Genomic DNA, 19,758 nt, shown 5'->3' with positions numbered 1-19,758 from the left:
GGGTTCAGGATGAGGAACATGTGTACACCCGTGGCAGATGCATGTTGATGTATGGCAAAACCAATACAATATTGTAAAGTAAAAAAAAAATAAAAAAAAAAGAAAAACACCAATACAGTATACTAACACATATATATGGAATTTAGAAAGATGGTGATGATGACCCTATATGCGAGACAGCAAAAGAGACACAGATGTAAAGAGCAGACTGTTGGACTCTGGGAGAAGGCGAGGGTGGGATGATTTGAGAGAATAGCATTGAAACATGTATATTACCACATGTGAAATAGACTGCCAGTCCAGGTTCGATCCATGAGACAGGGCACTCAGGGCTGGTGCACTGGGACGACCCTGAGGGATGGGATGAGGGTGGATGTGGGAGGGAGGTTTAGGATGGGGGACACATGTATACCCATGGCTGATTCATGTGAATGTATGGCAAAAACCACTACAATATTGTAAAGTAATTAGCCTCCAATTAAAATAAATTAATTTACAAAAAAATGACACTGCTTATGGAGCAGTAACTCAAATTTTAAATGACAAAAATATAAAGACAATTAAAAACGAAAGAAATCATATTACTGCCCTCAAATTAGTGTCCTGCGGCACTGTTAACTCCCTTTTGAGTACAGAATGGTTATTTTGGGGATCGTAGGCGTAGATTTATTTTTACTGTTGGTATATAGAGATTTCTTTCAGAAAGACAGGTTTTCTGCAGACCATGCTCTCTTTCCTTTTTTTGATACAAACAATTCCTTGAATTCCAGAATATAGGCTTCTAAAATTCAGCTTTGATAACATGTAGTAATGTGTATGGTGAGTGACAAACTACTTAAGATCATAACAATAAGACAAAGTAAAACTCGTTTGATGAATTATGCGGATATGGTCTTTCTCTATGTTAGTAACTAAATTTTTAGTAAGTGGATAAGCAAGAAAATCTTACTCTCAGAAGTTGAGGAAAAAATGGGCATTTTAATGAAAATCCACAATGTTCTTGGGAAAGTGAAACATTTTCTAGTATTGATAAGATAATTTCTAATAAAGCTACCCTCTAGAATTAGCTGGGGTTAAGCTCTGACATCAAATTTATTTTTCTTTCTTATATTCCTTGCTCTCAGTCACTGTCAAGGAACTGAATCATCTTGGAAGAATAAACAACTGTTTAGAATAGGAAGGTAATTTACTATCCTGGAGTACAGAGATACAAAGCTATCTAGATTATTCTCATGCTAATGACAGAAACTGAAGGATTCAAAGCCACAGATTGCAAAGGGTGTCTAATGACTCTTCTCCACTTGTGTGAGGTATTTTCTAAAGGAGGGTGGTATTGTACTTTAAAGCTATAGTTTTGTAAAGACAATGATAAAGGAAACACAACTAGCTATGCACATGTTGCTGAATCATATTTTAGGGATGACTTATGACACTAGAATGATTATACTCTTGGAAAAGTGTTAAATAATTTAGAAGAACCAAAATTATGCTTAGCAAGACCCACAGGTATGATCAAGGGGCTTTAAACTGAAATCAAAGGATAAGAAAATTCCTCAACTACAACTCTGAGACTACGAACAATAACAACATCATAGGAGAGAAAAATAAAGTAGAAGAACTATGAAGTTAAGAGATATAAACAAATAGAAAACAAATCCAACCACCTAAAAAGTGTGTGTGTGTATTTGTACATAGCAAACTTGAAATTTCAAATAAGTGAATTTTAGGGACTAACATTAGTGGGAAGGAATTCATGAGTGGCAACTGACATTTGAAAGGAGTATGTTACAATGTTATATAATGGAAGGCAGAAGATACCTTTAAACCAATTCATATAAACTACTTGGAGATTCTTGAACATGGGATAAAGGAATCATCAAGCTAAGTTAAAAAAAGGTAAAGGCTGTATTACCAGAGGGGACGTACTTTTTGGTCACCTGATCAGATGGAGGATTTAGGTCAAGTTTTCCTGAAACAGGTTGCAAACAAACACAAGGATGAGATACAACCATGATGGGCAGGTGACATTAGCTCTTTATATGTACTGGCAGCTTTAATTTCATTCAAATCAGAGCATCTGACAGACTCCTAAGTTACCCTGTTGAAAACTGCATCCTTCAACAAAGGAAGCAATGAGGGGAACTGATTTAATGATTTCATACTTAAGTTTAAACAAAAAGCCAGAACTAAATGATGATGCAGAAGTGACAAGAAATCTAGAGTGACCATGCCAATGAAAGACAATTCTGGGCTCTGTCAAACAAGTTGCTACATCTGCAATTGGATATTTTGAAGGTCACTCATGATATTCTTAGGAGACAGGAAAAATAGTGGATTTATAGATAGCTTAGTAACTGTCATCTGAAGAGTAATGATAGGCAGGTTCACATCAACCTTGAGGGTCTATTTTTGGTTTGGGTCTATAAAATATTTTAAATCAATAACTTGAAAAAATAGGACATTTATACACTTCCAGGGGATACAAATTGGGAAAGAGTTAATATGCAGGATAAAATAGTACATTCAACAAATACTGGGACTTCCCTGGTGGTCCAGTGGTTAAGACTCCACACTTTCACTTCAGGAGGTGGTGGCTTGATCCCTGACTAGGGTAGTATGATCCCACATGCCACTCAGTGTGGTCAAACAAAAACAAAAAAGAACAACAACAAAAAAACAGATGTTGATTGAGCAACCTTATAGGCAAGGTGTTAAAGTGAATATAAAGATTGGTCAAGGCATAGGTCTTTTGCTCATGATTTTCTTTTAAACACAGTAGATAAAAATATTTTTAAATTATCAAGAAACAAGATATGAAGTAATAAAAAAAATACAGATAAAGCGGTTGAACAGATAAATGAAGGGAGACATCACCTCTGGCTTTGTATGTCAGTGGGTTCAGGATCCAAGGTAATGTAGTTAAAGTGTTCATAGGAACGTGTCAGATGAGTAGAATCTGGACAGGTAGTGATCAAGAGGAGGATCGAGATTCAGAGGTGGAAAAGCATGGAGCTTATATTGAGAAAGTTTTGTGGTTTTGTCTGAAGAATGAAATGTAGGACAGGGAGCAATAGGATACAAAAGTTGGGTAATAAGGTTCTGGGATACAGGTTGGCACAATGAACTAAAAACAATAAAATTAAATTTAACTTGGATGAACTTATAATTTCAAAGCAAAGATGTTGGTCCCTGCTTTCTTCTTGAAAATTATTACCCCCAAATACTAAGGCAAAAAAGAAATAACATGAACTCCAATTTTAATGACTAAGAGGCATCCATGAACCACAATAAATGGAAATTAAAAGCAGATAAAAGAATGATGACTTAGCAGAGCAAAGGAAGGCCAAGTCCATGTGCCTGAAGAGGAGGCTACCACAAAGAAGCAGCACTTCCAGAACCCTGGAAATGTTTAGGAATTAGAAACACCCGTACCAAAGGCAGAAGGAGGCAGAGGACCAAAATCAAGAATGTTGGGTTAAAAACAGCAAAAACACTGAGGCAGAAGAAATTAAACTCCTGCTCATGGCCACACCAAACAAAAAGGATGGGCTTGAGCTAAGAGCCAGGTACCACTACAGAATAAGATAGTTTAAAAAACTAATTTAAAAAAATAGTTTAAGAAATAAGGAAATAGTTTTAAAAATAAGAAAAACAACAATTTATTGCTTCTTAAGTGTTTTTAGATAAAAATTACTTGAATGATGTTATAAAACAGTGTAAAATATTTGTAAACAGTTCTTAATCAGAAGAGCATTTTCCAAAACACATATGCTCTGGCTCCAAGTCTCAACTACAGAGATTCTCGTTTAATGGGTGGGAACTAGCAACCTGTATCCAGAAAGTTTCTTACTCTGAAGACCACTGAGCTAGTGTAAAAAAAGTAATCTATCACCAAAACCTATCAAAGGTTAAAGTGGCATTTCATTTTCATTCATAGGTATATCCTATGTGTCTGGTATGGTTCTAGGCTCTGGGAATACCAAAGTAAATGAAAAATCCCCCACCCTTGTGGAGTTTATATTCTAGAAGCAGGAGAGACACCAATAATGTATGTAAAATATGTAGTATTTTGCACATAACTGAATGGTCATATGAAGAAAAATACAGTTGGGAAGGAGTCAAGGGAGTGGGACCAGAAAGAAGGTAGTATTTCTGCAAATATTTGAAGTAAGAAAAGGAAAAAATGATAAAGATATTTGCGAAAAGTGTTTCAGGGAGAGAGAACAGATGCAAAGGCCCTGAGTTAGGCAACTGTCCATCGATTTATTTAAGATACACCAAGGAGGCCCATAGAGCTGGAGCACAGTGAGTGAAGATAAGAGATTAAAAAGGTAATAAGGGAGCTGAATTGTACAGGATCTCACAGGCCTGTGAAGGACTTTGACTGTTATTCCTAGTGAGATGATAAGCTATATGATTAGAAGAATGAATATGTAAAGAATCCATTTACAGATATACATACAAACATATGATATATGAGCTTCTGAAAAACAATGAAACTTGTCTAAGTAATTAATAACAAAAATAAAAATGTTAAGTGGTGTCTGGAAACCTTAGCTGGCCAAATAAATCTAGACAATACTTAATATGGTACTTTAGAACAAGTGTTTAATAAATATTTGTGGAATAAATGGAAATGAATTTACACTGAAAAAGGAGATTGAGAGTTTTTCAAATTCTTGTAAAATTTGAGGCAATGTATTAAGAATATAACAGTTACCCTAAAATGGGGTCTTTTATTAAATATTTCATGGTAGTCTTACAGATACAAAGTAGATTTTACTATTTCCTAATTATATCAGTTAGGCAAGAAGAGACTAAATAAAAAGCCTTTCACAGTTACTCTAAAACTTTTGAGTTTTCTTTTGTTTGAAAGAGTCAAAGACATAGTTTTTAACAGTTCATATTTTAAGCTTAGCTTAAGCTTTCATCGGTTCTAGTTTTAAAAATTCATTCATCATGATTCACACTCAAACTAGTGCCATTTTATCTTTATTAGTTTAAAAAATTTATACATTTTTACTCCAAAGTCTGTTTTTTTCTCCCCAAAGCCTAAAACCCAGAGTTGTGACTGCCAGTGAAGAATTTTGAAAGTGACAAAGCCATTTCTTCTGACAGTTAGAAAAAGTGAATGCACTTTCTTCTCTCCATTGTCACCACTGTAGCTTCTAAATAAGCCAATCTACTCTTTTTGGTTGTCAGATAGTCTTTGTTTTTAAATTATTTTGGTGATAATGCCAAGGTCAGCAAAACTGTTCTTATTTAATGTTAGTATACTTCTTGTGCCTGATAACAAAAATTTTACAAAAGCATTAAATTTTTTGATCAACTGAAAAAGGACAGTTAGCTCCTTCCACTACTGTAATAGGACTTTCTACAGGAATGAAAAGAAACTAACTTCTGCAGTTACAAAACAGCAAATATTGTGTATATTTTTTTGCATCATACCATGTAATGATGATTTCTTAGAAAAATTACCCATTCTCAAGTCATAATATTAAAAGCATTACTTTATATGGCCAAGTAACTTATGCTCTTTTCTGTGAACCAAACTATTGATAGGTGAAATTCAGAATAAAAATACACAAAAAACCCATGTGTTAGAATACAGGAAATTAAGCTAAAGTCATATGATGTACTAAGTGAATAATTCACTTTCATTCTTCTATCTGATACATCCAAGATTTGCAAAGATTATGAAAGGCAAAAAGTTTATATAAATCTATATCAAACTATACTAATTTTGAAGTGTGAGATCAGTTTTCATTAGAAAGATTTGACTTTTGCTTACTCTTTATCAGGGCATTCATTAAACATAGGAAAGAAGTAAGAGGACAGAAAACTTGGTCACTTGGTTTAGCAGTTTTCTCAGACTGAAAAAATAACAATGAAACCTCCAGGGTTAAGAATTTCAAAGGAGGCTGCAAGACAGAGAAGATAGACCAAATCAGCTTACCACTTGAACCATTTTGAGATATCTGGCATATCTTGGATCCTTGGCTACAGTTAAGATATTTTCTGGTGTTACTTCACTTTCCTGTGGTCCAGAGTCTTGTAAACTGTTCTGCTGTAGAGAGCATGGTGTATAAATCTTTAGACAATTCACAAAAGGGGTCCATCATGTTACTTAAAAGGGATGTTTCTTTTTATTATTCTAAAGCAAACAATATCAGAAAAAATCATATTTCTAAATTTAAATACCAATAATTTAATTATAGGATATATGTTTCCAAATATTTACAAATACTTAAATATGATTGCAGAGGAAGTTACATGTAATGTCAACACTATATTGTTCCCATAAAAGTGCAAACATATTCAAGGCATTAAAAATTAAAATTCTGCTTTATTTGTCCCTTGAGTATGGATACAAAACATGAATTATTTATGGACCTATTATTTTAATAAAACTTTTAATAAAGCTAGTAAAGCTATTTGATTTGTCAATTGTTCAACTCCAGTGGACAGAAAATCGGTTTTCTAGGTATCTATACCATCTACACAATTATACTTCTCATTCATTGAATAATCTTGTTCTAAGTGGATATGGCTATTCTAACATCTCTAAAGGCAAGGCCTGGAGAATTTGTGGAAGAGAAGCTCATTTCTCAAACAAAATTATGTTTATATATATTTCAGCTACTGATGGAATTATTAATATTCTCCAAAGAGTGGTTAAGATTATAAATACTACTTATAATGAAGAATAATGGGGAATGGTCTTTTTGGATCAAAATGGTTTCATCATATAGGCAGTTCTCAACTTTGCATGGTACCGTGTAAACGGTACCTCGTCCAAACTGGAATCCTATCTTCATTTAAGTGCAAAGCCAAGACTGTATATAATTCTTGATTTTTCTATTAACCTAAACATTTATAGTAAGTCTACTTAGTGACTTACTGTATGTTACCATTAACATTCCTTAACTGAATGATATCAATTTTATGTCTGTTGAAGCATATCTCTGTTGAAGTGTAAATAAATAAATAAAAAAAATCTTTCGGTATTCCTAGTTATTAGAATATAAATTATATGTTAAGGTTTTTCGCCAGATAATTCAAATATAAATTAAATCTCTTTTAAATGCTGAAGCAAGTAAAATATCCCCAAATTCTTTAGGTTACTCCAGTTATACGACAGTGTTAAGTGTACAAAAGTGCATATGTGTGTGTGTGTGTGTGTGTGTGTGTAAATATGTATATACATATACACATCCATCTGCAAAATACATTAATTACAAAACGTCCAAAACATTTAACTAAACAAAAAATTTCAACAAGACCCATGTATGCTTTTAAAAAAATAAGGACAATAAACTCATACAATAGCACAATGGAGCAAACGGTAATTACATATAAGACCACTGGATTTTAAAACTCAGCCTTTAACTTCAGCCTAATAACCAAGAGCTCAACAAGGTTTAATTATATCAGGTCTTACACCTTTGCTATTTGTATGACCCATTAAATCTTCTATCATATCTCTCAACTGTCCTTCATTTTATTCTCAAATTAATCTCAATCTGTACAATTAGATGTTCTCCTGTGAGTAATGATAAGATCTGAACCATGAAATTAAAGGTGCAGAAAAATCAGTATGCAAACCTTGGGTCTTTGACTCATATACAGACTGGAGATTGCAATGAATGGATGATTTAAAAAAAAGTTCATGATTATCTTTTAATTGATAAGCAAGTTGACTGTAATGTCAATGGAAATTCTGTGTTAAGCAATACTTCAGTCCATTTCAAAATATTTTACATAAAATATACCAATTAGAAACAATGAAGAGAAATAAAAAGTTGATTTCAATATTAAGAACATGCTGAACAATTATATTAAGCCAATCAATACACAACTTTACCACATTTTTTAAATTCAGGAAGCCAACAGCACTTCATATATCCTCCAAATGAATTAATAACTATTTTTCAATAAAATTGCTAGAATATTAAGTAATTCTGAATTTTAGATAATTCAGTTGTGATTACTCATAATCAATTTTTTGAGACTTTAAACAGGCAAGACCAACACAACTGCACAAGTTTTAAATACATATTATATATAGGCGTGCACAGTAACACCTGGAAAAGTTAATACTGAAAGTCAGATACCATTTTATAAATTTACAGAAATATAATAATGGTTAGTATCCACCAAAGAATAACTACTAGGTAGAATGGAAACATGTAATAGTTTTTACATATGCCTTGTTTTAGAAAAAGGATGGTTCATCTTTAATTGATAAAACCTTGTAAAGTTAAATTCCTCTAAACATTTGAATTTATTTTTGTATATTATATATATTCCAGTGATCATCACAATGGAATTTGTTATATTAATTAAATGGATGTTAAATTTTCTAATACCTAATTGTTAAGTAAAATGAAGTGAAGTGAAAGTCACTCAGTTGTGTCCGACTCTTTGCGGCCCCATGGACCTCTCTAGGCCAGAATACTGGAGTGGGTAGCCTTTCCTGTCACCAGGAGATCCTCCCAACCCAGGAATCAAACCGGGGTCTCCTGCATTGCAGGTGGATTCTTTACAACCGAGCTATCAGGGAAGCCCTAACTGTTAAGTAAACGGTCATCTAATTCATCTGCCAAATATACAATATTTCTAAATATATGGCTCCTCCCACACAGAGCCTTAAACCACATGTGCTCAGTTGCTCAGTTGTGGCTAACTCTGTGATCCCATGGACTGTAGCCCGTCAGACTCCTCTGCCCATGAAATTTTCCATGCAAGAATACTGAAGTGGGTTATGTTTTATGAGTTCAACACAGGTGCTAGAGACAGTGCAGTGTAGCAGATAAGAGATAGGATTCTTGACACCAGATTGTTTGGGTAAAAATTCTAGCTCTTACATTTATTGTCTGACCTTCAACAAGTTAACCTCTGTGCACCTCATTTGACATATCTGTAAAGTATTAACAGAACTGATAAAAGTATTTACTTCATAGGGCTGTTGTGAGAATTAAATGAGTTAATTTATAAAAAGCACTTAACACACCACACATACAGTCAGAAACCTTTATATGGGAGGTATTATAATCACGGTCAACGTTATTATGATCTAAAAGATATCCCATAAAAAGTACCTCCAGGTACAAATGCAAAATTCCATATACATAGGAAGTCTGTTTATTTGGTATTACTTGTTAGGCCACCATTTTAGTGATTATTTTATTTTGGATTTTAATACCTCACTGAGATACACTAGTGATTATTCTTAAACAATGAAGAATTTTTATTTCTTGAAATAAAAAGTAATACACAATTTAAATTTATACAGAGCATAAATGAACATTAAAACATAAGAGCCAAACAGAGTGTGGGCCTTACAAGGATGTTGATTTGAACAAATCAACTCCCCAAACACACTTTTTTAGACAAGTGGTGTTTCTTAGATTAGGACCTCTCAAATTTCAAGAGCCTTCAAATCACATACGGATCTTGTTAAAATGAAAATTCTGACTCAGTGGGTCTGGGGTAGAACCTGAGATTCTGTATTTCTAACAAGTTCTCAGGTAGGTTGCTGGCCCATGGAGCAGAGTTTTGGTAACAAAGAGTTAGATATTATCAGGGAATTACTGCTCATTATACTGTATATGATAAAGGCACTGTGGTTATACAAGAAAATGTCAGAACTTTTCACAGATGCTCAGGGAATTATACATGGGTGAAAAGACATGATGCCTGGAATTCACTTCAGTGACAAAAAAAGACAGATGAAGCAATTGCAACAAAATCTTAACTGGTGAATCCAGGTAATGGGCACTTGGTTAGTCTTTGTACTATTCTATTTTTATTCATGTGTGAAAGTGTCATACTAAAACATTTAAAAGACACATTTCTTACAAGAACTAAGAAAAAAATTTCCAGAGTGAACTTGAAGAAAGTAGTTATATTCAAGACTATTCCTAGTCCTGTATAGGTCAATTTTCTTTTTTATAGGCAAGAAAAATATTAACTTCAGGAAACTGTTCAGAATAACAAAATGAAAAGCTAGTAACTTTTTTCAAACCTTATTTTTTATCTTAAAGTTTAAAATATTACTAGTCAAGTGCTACATTTTTATTTAACTTTATTTGAACCTACAGATTTGGTCTATCTGGTTCACCCAAGAAGAGGTGCTCATACTTCCTGGAACTTAATTACATACCTGTGATTGCTCTGAAGTGGCTTCAGAATGTGTTCCATTTGTGATCCTAGTGACATTTACAGGAGATACTTCAAATGTGACATCATCTAGGCCCGGGATAGATGATAACTGAGAGGAGAAAATTAATGTTGGTATATGAGGATAATATTAGATCTTTAAAGACTAAGTTTCTAAGTATGTGTTGTATTTTTTTAAAATAGTTTTCTTAAGTTTTAAAGCTATAGAAGTGGTTTTATAAAATCTCATCTTTGGTTGAAATTCTCCATGCCATAAACTACTTAAAAGCGAAAGGCATTGACAAATAAAATATTTCTGAAGAATTTCTCACTAATCTAATTTAGCTTGTCACCATTCTTTCTCAGGAATTATTATTTTTTTTTAATAAGGAATCCTACTGTAAGGAATGAGAGCATGGGCTTTGGAGTCAGATTGCCAAGGTTTAAGTCACAACATACGTAACTCTACGCATATCTTCCTAGGCCTCAATTTTCTCACCTGTAAAGTGGGGGATGAGAAAACTTACATCCCAAACTTGTAAAAAGATTTTGATTAAATATATTTTGTTCCCCTTCAAAATGTGCTCTGTAGCACATTTTAAGTTTGAATAATCTGGGAAATGAGAAAACTCTTGCCACATGTTAACATATGATGCAGCTTATTCTTTTCTTCTTTCTTTAAGTAATATCACTGAATGTTACTACAATGTGTTATTTTCCATACACAAACAATGAGCATGATGTCAGTGGTTAGGCATTTTAGGTCGGATGTCCAAGATCCATGCATACATTCTTTTCTGATTTCATCCTGATATCAGTGACACACATCTGTCAAATGTTTGGCTAACTTTGAGGATTAACTTATGGTCATGGAAATAATTAAGGTTAACCTGTCCACATGGCAACTTAACTTGTGACCGTGGACTCTAACTCAAGAATTCCACAAACATTAAAATAATACACATATTCATAATAAAGAATAATGAAGAAGCAATGGCAATAAGATCTAAAGCAGCAATATTCATTAAAAACTGTTGACTGATGACAGTATTTAGCACAGTGGCCATGGCCCTAATAGTTTCAAGTGGGTATGGCTGCTAAGAAACTATTTTGAACATGTTCAAGGCCAAATATCCTAAATTACAAGCTAAGGAAATGTTCTGAGGGAAATACAGTAGCTGAAGACCACAGGAAGATGTAGAAAGCCTAAACCAGACATTCTGATCCCTATGCTAGAAGATATTAGTAATTTCACTTCCTTCAGTTCAGTTCAGTCACTCAGTTGTGTCCAACTCTTGGCAATCCCGTGGATTATAAATAGTCAATAAATATTTTTTCGTGTCAATTTTTTTTGATAAAAGAACAAAGTCACAAAAATATATTAGCATCTCCATTATTTATATATAAGAAAAAGCATACAAAACCTGCAAGCTTTCAAATTGAAACAACCTTCTATTTTTGCTTTTATATGACAGTTACCTTTTGTGATTTCTGACATCAGAACTGGTACTACGCACTGCTGCTGCTGCTGCTGCTAAGTCGCTTCAGTCGTGTCCGACTCTGTGTGACCCCGTAGATGGCAGCCCACCAGGCTTCCCCGTCCCTGGGATTCTCCAGGCAAGAACACTGGAGTGGGTTGCCATTTCCTTCTCCAATGCATGAAAGTGAAAAGTGAGAGTGAAGTCGCTTAGTCATGTCCGACTCTTAGCGACCCCATGGACTGCAGCCCACCAGGCTCCTCTGTCCATGGGATTTTTTACAAATGGAAAATAGCTGAGATTTTCTCCAAATTTTGTTCTGGAGACATGTAAAGTTTTATAGAATTTTTCCTGTGTTATCAATGACTACTATTAAGATACTTGTGAGTTTTCCATTAAATGAAGCAAACTATATAACATTCAATTTGTTAACATGTTACTCATTATGTTTTTGATTAAATAAGGAAAGAAACCTCGACCCACATATATATTTAAACAGACTCAGTTAGTGGTTCATAATGAAGATTACTTCCTTTGCAATTATAATAAATTAAACAAATGAAAGCACTGCACCACGTCATGGATGCAGGAGCTAAACTGAATTCATTCCTAAATACAATTAAAGTTAAATGTGACTGAGAAAGTTGATATATGTAGAGCAAGTTTATCCTATAAATTACTCAGAAATACAAACCTTTGCATCTAAAATATTGAGAGTTGTTTCAATCTGCTGGATACGAAGAGAAAGGTCTGCTAGTTTCTGAAAAAGAAAGATTAGAAACGAAAGGATAAAGTTAAAAACTATGGTTTAAATATTTGTGATTTTCTAATATACTACTCTCTTATTTACATGAGTAAGATTTGAAACTCAAGTATTCAATTATCTTCATTAGCATGTTTCATGGTTATTTTATAAAACTGTATTCATAGAGAAGAAGTTACATTTTCAGTCTTATGAAACTCATTATCAGAGCCATAATCAATCACTGGGACCAGAATGTAAACTCCTCTGAAGACAGAGTTTTTTATTCACTGTTATACCCCTTGTGACCAGAGCAGTACTTGACACTTAACAGGAGCCCAATAATTACTTGTTGCTGAATGAAGGAATTCTTCATAGAACACAGGATTAAAAACTAGCCCCAAACAGAAAGGAGCAGGCTCTGCCTTTGTATATCACTTAAACACAGAAATATATACAATTAGTCCCGAATTCAAACTTTCCAAGTTTGAAAAGTAAAAAAAGATGAAATTGGAAGATAAGTAATTAATGTCGGGAATAATTAAAACAAAGAAAAAAAATAAGAATACTAAAAAAGCAAAAGGAATCAACCAACAATTAAAACCCAAGATAAACCAGAACCAAGAGCTTACCATGCTCTAGTTATTCTGTACCATTACATGAGCCAATTACATGTTGTGTGTTAGTTGCTCAGTCATGTCTGACTATTTGTGACCCCATGGACTGTAACCTGCTAGGCTCCTCTGTCCGTGGGATTCTCCAGGCAAGAATACTGGAGTGGGTTGCCATGTCCTTCTCCATTTTAAAGTATGCACTTGATATCATTTATAATCCCACACATTTTATTTTATGCATTGAAAAACATTAATTTCATTTCACTAGACTGCCAAAGGATCCATGGCAAAATTAAGAACCTCTGCTTTTCAAAGATTATTCAGCATAATAAATGTTTTTGAGTCTGTTCCTGTGTAATTACTGCTATAACACACATAAATATGTACTTTCTAAAATGTCACTGTCATTTGACAAAATACACCTGGTTTCATTCATGGGCTGCTAAAGCTCATTTCTATGATGTTTATGTCTTCTGCATTTTCCTTCTAAACTCCTAGACCACCAGAAAGCAGGTTTCTCAGTCTTGGCTCTATTGACTGAGCTCTATTGACTGGCTCCATTGTGGGTTGGATAATTCTTTGTTGTAAAGGTCTATCCTGTGCACTATAGGATAGTTAGCAGAATCTCTGACCTCTACCCACTAATTGCCACAAAAACTCCCCAACTGCAACAACGAAAAATGTCTCTAGACATTGCCAAATGTTCCTTGGTTGAGAACCACTACTCTGAAGTGTAGATGACTATGGATATAAGTAACATGATCAATAACAGTAATTGTCCCCACCTCTGAAAGTTTCAGCAGAGAGGAAACAGAAAGGTATGTCTACTTTCCCATCCATTTAACCATCCACCCTCTTTGTAAGGATTTAAAGCAAACCTGAAATATCTTGAGTTGGGACAACAGGGGAATTTCCAAGGTTCCTAGTTTTTCAGATAAAGTTGAAGAGTTCTTGATGCACCACCCACCTATTTGCAAGGCAGTGCATTTTACTCAAGTGAAAAAAAAAAAGGAGGAAGAACTATGGAGCTAAAAGTTGAACACGGGAAAAAAAAGTACTGTGGGACTTCAGGTTTGTAAAATATCCCATTTGCAGATCCGGTTCTTTAAAAGAGAAACAGTATTTTAAGTGAATGGATCTCCTGGTACATCATTTTGGGTTGAGTATGTCCTAGAAGCCAGAGAGGGAAGAAACTGATGGTTTTACTAAGCTTCATCTGACACTTAATCCAGCAGTTGTAAAAGTTTTAAAAGCAGTTGTAAAAGTTATAGCAGTAAATAGGGTTTTCAGCAAAACCTTATTTGGTTTAAGGTGAAGTCTGATGGTGGGCCTAAAAATTGGACATAGAAGATAAGCACTAAATTTTTTTTTAGGTCATGTGAAAATTCTCAGAGGTTTTGCTTGTATTTAAAGTTTGTTTTTTTTTTTTTTAAAGAAATGTTTTAGAATATTTAGAAATGACTAAAATCCCAGTATTCTAGGCATGTTACAAGTCTGAGTCAAATATACCTGATTGCCCTGTTTGCTGAATACCTTTAACTTTAAAATTCACAATAAGGTTAAACTTCCACTCAGTCTTATCTATGCTATGCACAGAACTTGTGCTATTCTCCACGTACTTCCTATTTAAAATTTAGGTGAAAAAGTTAAAACAAAAAAACCCCAACAGCTCCCCCCCTCACAAAAAAACCCAAACAAACCAAAATCCACCAGGTTTTCTTTTCCCTCCAGTTCACTTCAAGTTCAAAAAGTAACAGCTGAAGTTCAAATTTTTTTTTTTGGAGGGAAACAGAGTGGTTTTGGTCCTTGTTTAAGGCTTTAACTAAACAAAGACCACAGGTTTAATAGCTGCTATAAACAAATAACAACCCAGTTTGGAAATTGATCTTAACTTGGGAGAAAATGGCCCTTCATGTATGAATATGTATATTATATCCCTGGAGTTTATCATATATAAGACATTATATTAAATAGAAATGGCATGGTAAAGAAGAGAACACAAATCTAAAAACTAAATTTTGAAATAACTATAAAGAAGACAGTGTAATCTCTCACTTGAAAATGATATAAACACGCCTGTTATTCAGATCAGATGGTGCAACAGAACAGAAGATTGCAATCAGTTAACATTTCAGAATTGGAATCCCAGCTCTTACTTTCTAGCTATTTGAATGTAGGCAAATAGCTACTGCAGCTATAAATACTATGCCCTCAAGTATACGATGAGTGCATGAATAAGTAAATGATTTAAGCCTTTCTACATCTCAGTTTCTGTATTTCTAAAAAAGAGATAATTGGACCTTTCTTAAAGGTCTGGGCTGTGATAATTAAGTACATGTAAAGCACTCAGCACAATGCCTAGCACAGAATAAATATTACTGTCATCACACCAAGTAAAAAGTCTACAATTGACATAAATATCCAAGATGAATGCTACAAGCTGAATTCTAAATAATGAGTGACAGTCAATCCTAAATTACCATCCATTAAGGACAAAAAGGCAATTAGCTACTTTTAAATTTCATCAATTTTTGTCAACAAAGTTTTTTCTGGGGTTCAAGGAAGTAGGAAATAGTGATATAGTCAAAACAGAGGAGGGTAGTTGAGAGGAACAGAAGGGAGGAAAGAATGAATCATGAGGCTTTGATAATGGATAAGCAATCAACAAGACATTTATTGTTATACTTTATCTGTATGTGTGCTCAGTTGTGTCCAATTCTTTGAGGCCCAACTCTCAGAGACCTGACTCTTTGAGACCCTGTGGACTGCAGCCCACCACGCTCCTCTGTCCGTGAGATATTTTGGGCAAGAATACTGGGGTGGGTTGCTATTTTCCTCCTCCAGGGGATCTTCCTCACCTAGGGATCAAACCTGCATCTCCTGTCTCCTGCACTGCTGGCAGATTCAGCTGAGCCATCAGGGATTCCCCACTGAAAGGGTATTTAATTTTAAGTGGTCACTGAACTTTTGTAAAGTAGAATTTGCAAGCTTATGGAGAAATACTGTTGTATCTGTGTGGGAATTTTCTCTAGCCTCTGAACTGAGCACAATGATTTTAATATATTAAAGTGTATATAAGTGTATCCTGTTCTTAACACAGAATAATGGCCCCAAGGACATCTATATTCCTATACTTTTTAGGCAGGAACCACCCCTCTATGAAAAGTCTCATTCAAGGACTGGATTGTGTAAGTGTTAGTCACTCAGTCGTGCCCGACTCTTTGCGACCCCATGGACTGCCGCCCACCAGGCTCCTGTGTCCATGAGATTTTCCAAGCAAGAATACTGGAGTGGGTTGCCATTTCCTTCTCCAGGGAATCTTCCCTGACCGAGGGATTGAACCCAGGTCTCCTGCACTGCAGGCAGATTCTTAACCAACTGAGCTACAAAAGTCTCATTCAAGGACTGGATCGTGGGGGATACTCAAATGATGAACAGTAATTTCAGCACTCAGGTAGTTCATGACCCCAAAGTGGAGCCCTAAGGTTTAACACGATCCTCAAGTAGTAAAGGAAACTGATCAAGAACCTTTTGGTTTTAGATGACTGTCCCACTTTCTTGTCCTCTTTTTCTCCTTTCTTCAAACCAATTTCAAGTCATGCTTCCCATCTTCCTTCCCACTCTCTTTTTTAGTTTTTTGTTAAGACAGGTGTCCCTGGATCTGGTGCCTAACCTGTCACTGGGTTGTGTGTGCACGCTCAGTTGTTTCCAGCCCTTTGCGATCCCATGAACTGTAGCCTGCCAGGCTCCTCTATCCACGGGACTTCCCAGGCAAGAATACTGGAGTGGGTTGCCATTTCCTAATCCAGGGGATCTTCCCTACCCAGGCATCAAGCCCATGTCTCCTGCACTGGCAGACAGACTCTTCTACCACTGTGCCACCTGGGTCATTGGGTTACTTGATCCTTAATTCACAACTCATTTGCAGAAAGTATTTTTACTTCTATCATGATATTTGATGCCCAAGTTATGTTTCTAGGCTACCTCCCAAATCATCTTTTTCATCAAGCAATGTAACATAATTTTAATAGAAACTGAAACAGTATACATTTAAAATGCAGTCCTTAGGGAAAACATAACCAACTTCAAAATTTAAAAAGAAAAAATGTTTTTGTGAAATCTTGGAACTGCTTTTGTTGTTTAATCACAATAAACCTTACTGAACTATTTCACAAAACCTCCAGAAAGTTCATTCAGCAGAGATGGGCTGTAAGAACTGACTGTAATAGAATCAAAGAGGATTTAAGCTATGTCAACAGAATAACTGGGGGACAAGCAGTCATAGTACATGATTGCATACACCGTAATCCTTACTTTACTCATTTGTTACCTTCTAAAGTGCAAGGTGACACTGGGCCACTCATTAAACCAGTATCAAAGGACCTACCTCCTCACAAACTGTAGAAAATCGGTTGAGGAACTGCACAGTGTGCACCACAAACTGGTTTAGAAATGCCACCGTTCTTTTCTGTTGAATAGCTGGCACCTGTTTTACGTAAAAATAAACATGATCCGTACAGGACGAAACGTACACCACGCAATCACCTTGATATTAATAATAAGGAGGCGTTCTCCTGTGTGATACAATTACTGGAAGTACTGAGAATAGTCACTAATTTGTTTTCCTAAACTGTGGGGGTGGGGTGTCCAAAACGACAGAGGCTGCAAAGTTTGAGAACGGGTTCTGGATTCACAGATGCGAACTTTGGCAGGTAAAGGCAACCCACATAAACACACGAAAAACTGAAAGGGCCAAATATAAAAGAGGTCGGGTTAGAGGTCGGAAGGGGTAAGAGTTCTTACCCTTGAACATAAGAACTCGTGACTCGGGAAAGGAAGGAGGAGAGGCATACTACTCCCGCCCCACCTTAGAAGGCTCGGAAAGGACCCCTTTTTAAGGTGAACTGTGGAACCCTCCCTCCCAAGAGAGGGGGAAGACAAGCATAGACCAGGGCTGGGCAGAGAGGTGGGGTCTTTCTGGGAACCCAGCGTCCCTTCCCCATCCTCCTCCCAGGTTGCCGAAATCCAACTCCATCTTTACAAACCTTAGTCAGGTCTATGCCTGAGCCCATGAGAGGAAGCCCATCCTCATCCATCTCCTCAGCGGGCGGGGGACTAAGGGCTCACCCACAAACCCCTCCCAAGCCCGGCCCGCCCAACCCGGTAATAGCGTCCGAACGCCTCTCCTGGTCCACGCCTCCCGGTCCGGGGAAACGCCGGAAGGAAACGCCTCCTCCCGCCAATCACTCGGCGCCTTCCAGAGAGCCGGCCCATTCGCACAGCATTCTGGGAATGGTAGTTCCAGCTCCGGATTGTGACGTCAAACAAGGCGGGGTCGGGTGGAGAAGGCTGTAATCCAGTAGTCTTAATTACCTACCTCCAGTCTGCCCCCACTCCAAAATTAAAAAGTAAACCGTGGGGTCTGTTTGAGTTTATCTCTGCTTAGTCTGGTGTGTTATATATGCAGCTAATTTATTCGTTAATTAAAAAAAAAAAAAATTAAGTGCCAGATACTCTGTTAGGCCTTGTGGTGAAAACAAAGATTGAATGCGGTTTAGCATATGTGTCTATATAGAGAACTATGCATTGGAGAAGGAAATGGCAACCCACTGTAGTGTTCTTGCCTGGAGAATCCCAGGGATGGGGGAGCCTGGTGGGCTGCCGTCTATGGAGTCGTACAGAGTCAGACACGACTGAAGCGAGTTAGCAGCAGCAGCAGCAGAGAACTATAGAAACGTTATCCTAAATTGGACGATTGACAAAAATGTTTTTTTCAAAGTGCTCTTTAAAAAAGAAAAGAAATATAATGCTATGAGATGTAATTTCTAGTTAACAGAAAAGTGGGAGTGTCTCTCCGTCTCCTAGGATCCTTGATCATTAGTGTTCATCAATCATCCATAGCTCCTGACAGCAGTGCCACTCACAACTTAACTGAATTTCCAGGGCTGTTAAAAACAATATCTAGAAGTTTTGGACAACTGCCAGAAATCCTCTGGAATATATAATCCTTCCTCTAGAGTTTCTCTCATTGGATTTCACTTATTGTACTAAATTCTGGAGACAAAGCAAGTAAATTGTAATGAATACTGATTTGAGGAGTCAGACATTTTAAATGCCACCTGCATATAGCCATTAAATTAAAGTATTTAAGAATCTTTTAATAGTTATCTTTGTTTCCATAGCAGATAACTAGAAAGTCACTTTTATCATGAATCAGTTCTTAGGTGGGGGAAATGAGACTGGGGTCCTATTTTTTTGTTTTTCTTTCTGCTCTGCTTCAGGATGAACAAACAATTAGAGGAGTATAGTATTGGTTCAGCATAGTGGGAAAATAAATTTAAATACCCGCTACCCTGCTCTCCCCTTCCCCCAGGAGTGATGCTGTGCTTAGATCACTCAGATGTGTCTGATTTGTTGTGACCCCATAGACTGTAGCCCACCAGGCTTCTCTGTCTGTGGGGATTCTCCAGGCAAGAATACTGGAGTGGATTGCCATGCCCTCCTCCAGGGGATCTTCCCAACCCAGGGGTCGAACCCAGGTCTTCTGCATTGCAGGCAGATTCTTGGGTAGCCAATGCCTTCTCCAGGGTTTCCTTCTGACCCAGGAATCGAACCAGGGTCTCCTGCATTGCAGGCAGATTCAATCATCTATTGGGGCTTGGTTAAGTAAAGGAATTTTAGCCTCTTTATTCATTCTAGGCTAGATATAACCTAACCTAGTTAAGAATCCATTGTTTCAGTTTCCTTCTTAAATTGTGCCTTT

General features: G+C 36.1%; 1 protein-coding gene across 2 annotated transcripts in view; it reads right to left on the bottom strand.

Annotated features, from left to right (window-relative positions):
• Positions 1-18,212, bottom strand: part of CCDC53 (coiled-coil domain containing 53) — a 58,135-nt gene extending 39,923 nt beyond the window's left edge. The window contains exons 1-5 of one of the 2 annotated variants that reach the window (XM_010853436.1): positions 18,041-18,212; positions 17,383-17,481; positions 12,334-12,399; positions 10,166-10,273; positions 5,957-6,067 (exon numbers count right to left, since the gene is read on the bottom strand). In XM_010853436.1, the coding sequence (XP_010851738.1) occupies positions 5,957-6,067; positions 10,166-10,273; positions 12,334-12,399; positions 17,383-17,481; positions 18,041-18,091 (435 nt within the window). In that variant the 5' untranslated portion in view covers positions 18,092-18,212. The remainder of the gene's footprint in view (positions 1-5,956; positions 6,068-10,165; positions 10,274-12,333; positions 12,400-17,382; positions 17,482-18,040) is intronic. The other variant, XM_010853437.1, reaches the window with a different exon arrangement.
• Between the last annotated feature and the right edge of the window lie 1,546 nt (positions 18,213-19,758).

Source organism: Bison bison, unplaced genomic scaffold (genome assembly GCF_000754665.1).
Source record: "Bison bison bison isolate TAMUID 2011002044 unplaced genomic scaffold, Bison_UMD1.0 scf7180017864327, whole genome shotgun sequence".
NCBI classification, from domain to species: domain Eukaryota; kingdom Metazoa; phylum Chordata; class Mammalia; order Artiodactyla; family Bovidae; genus Bison; species Bison bison.
The sequence above is the reverse complement of the archived record's forward strand: the minus strand, read 5'-3'. Positions and strand labels throughout refer to the sequence as shown.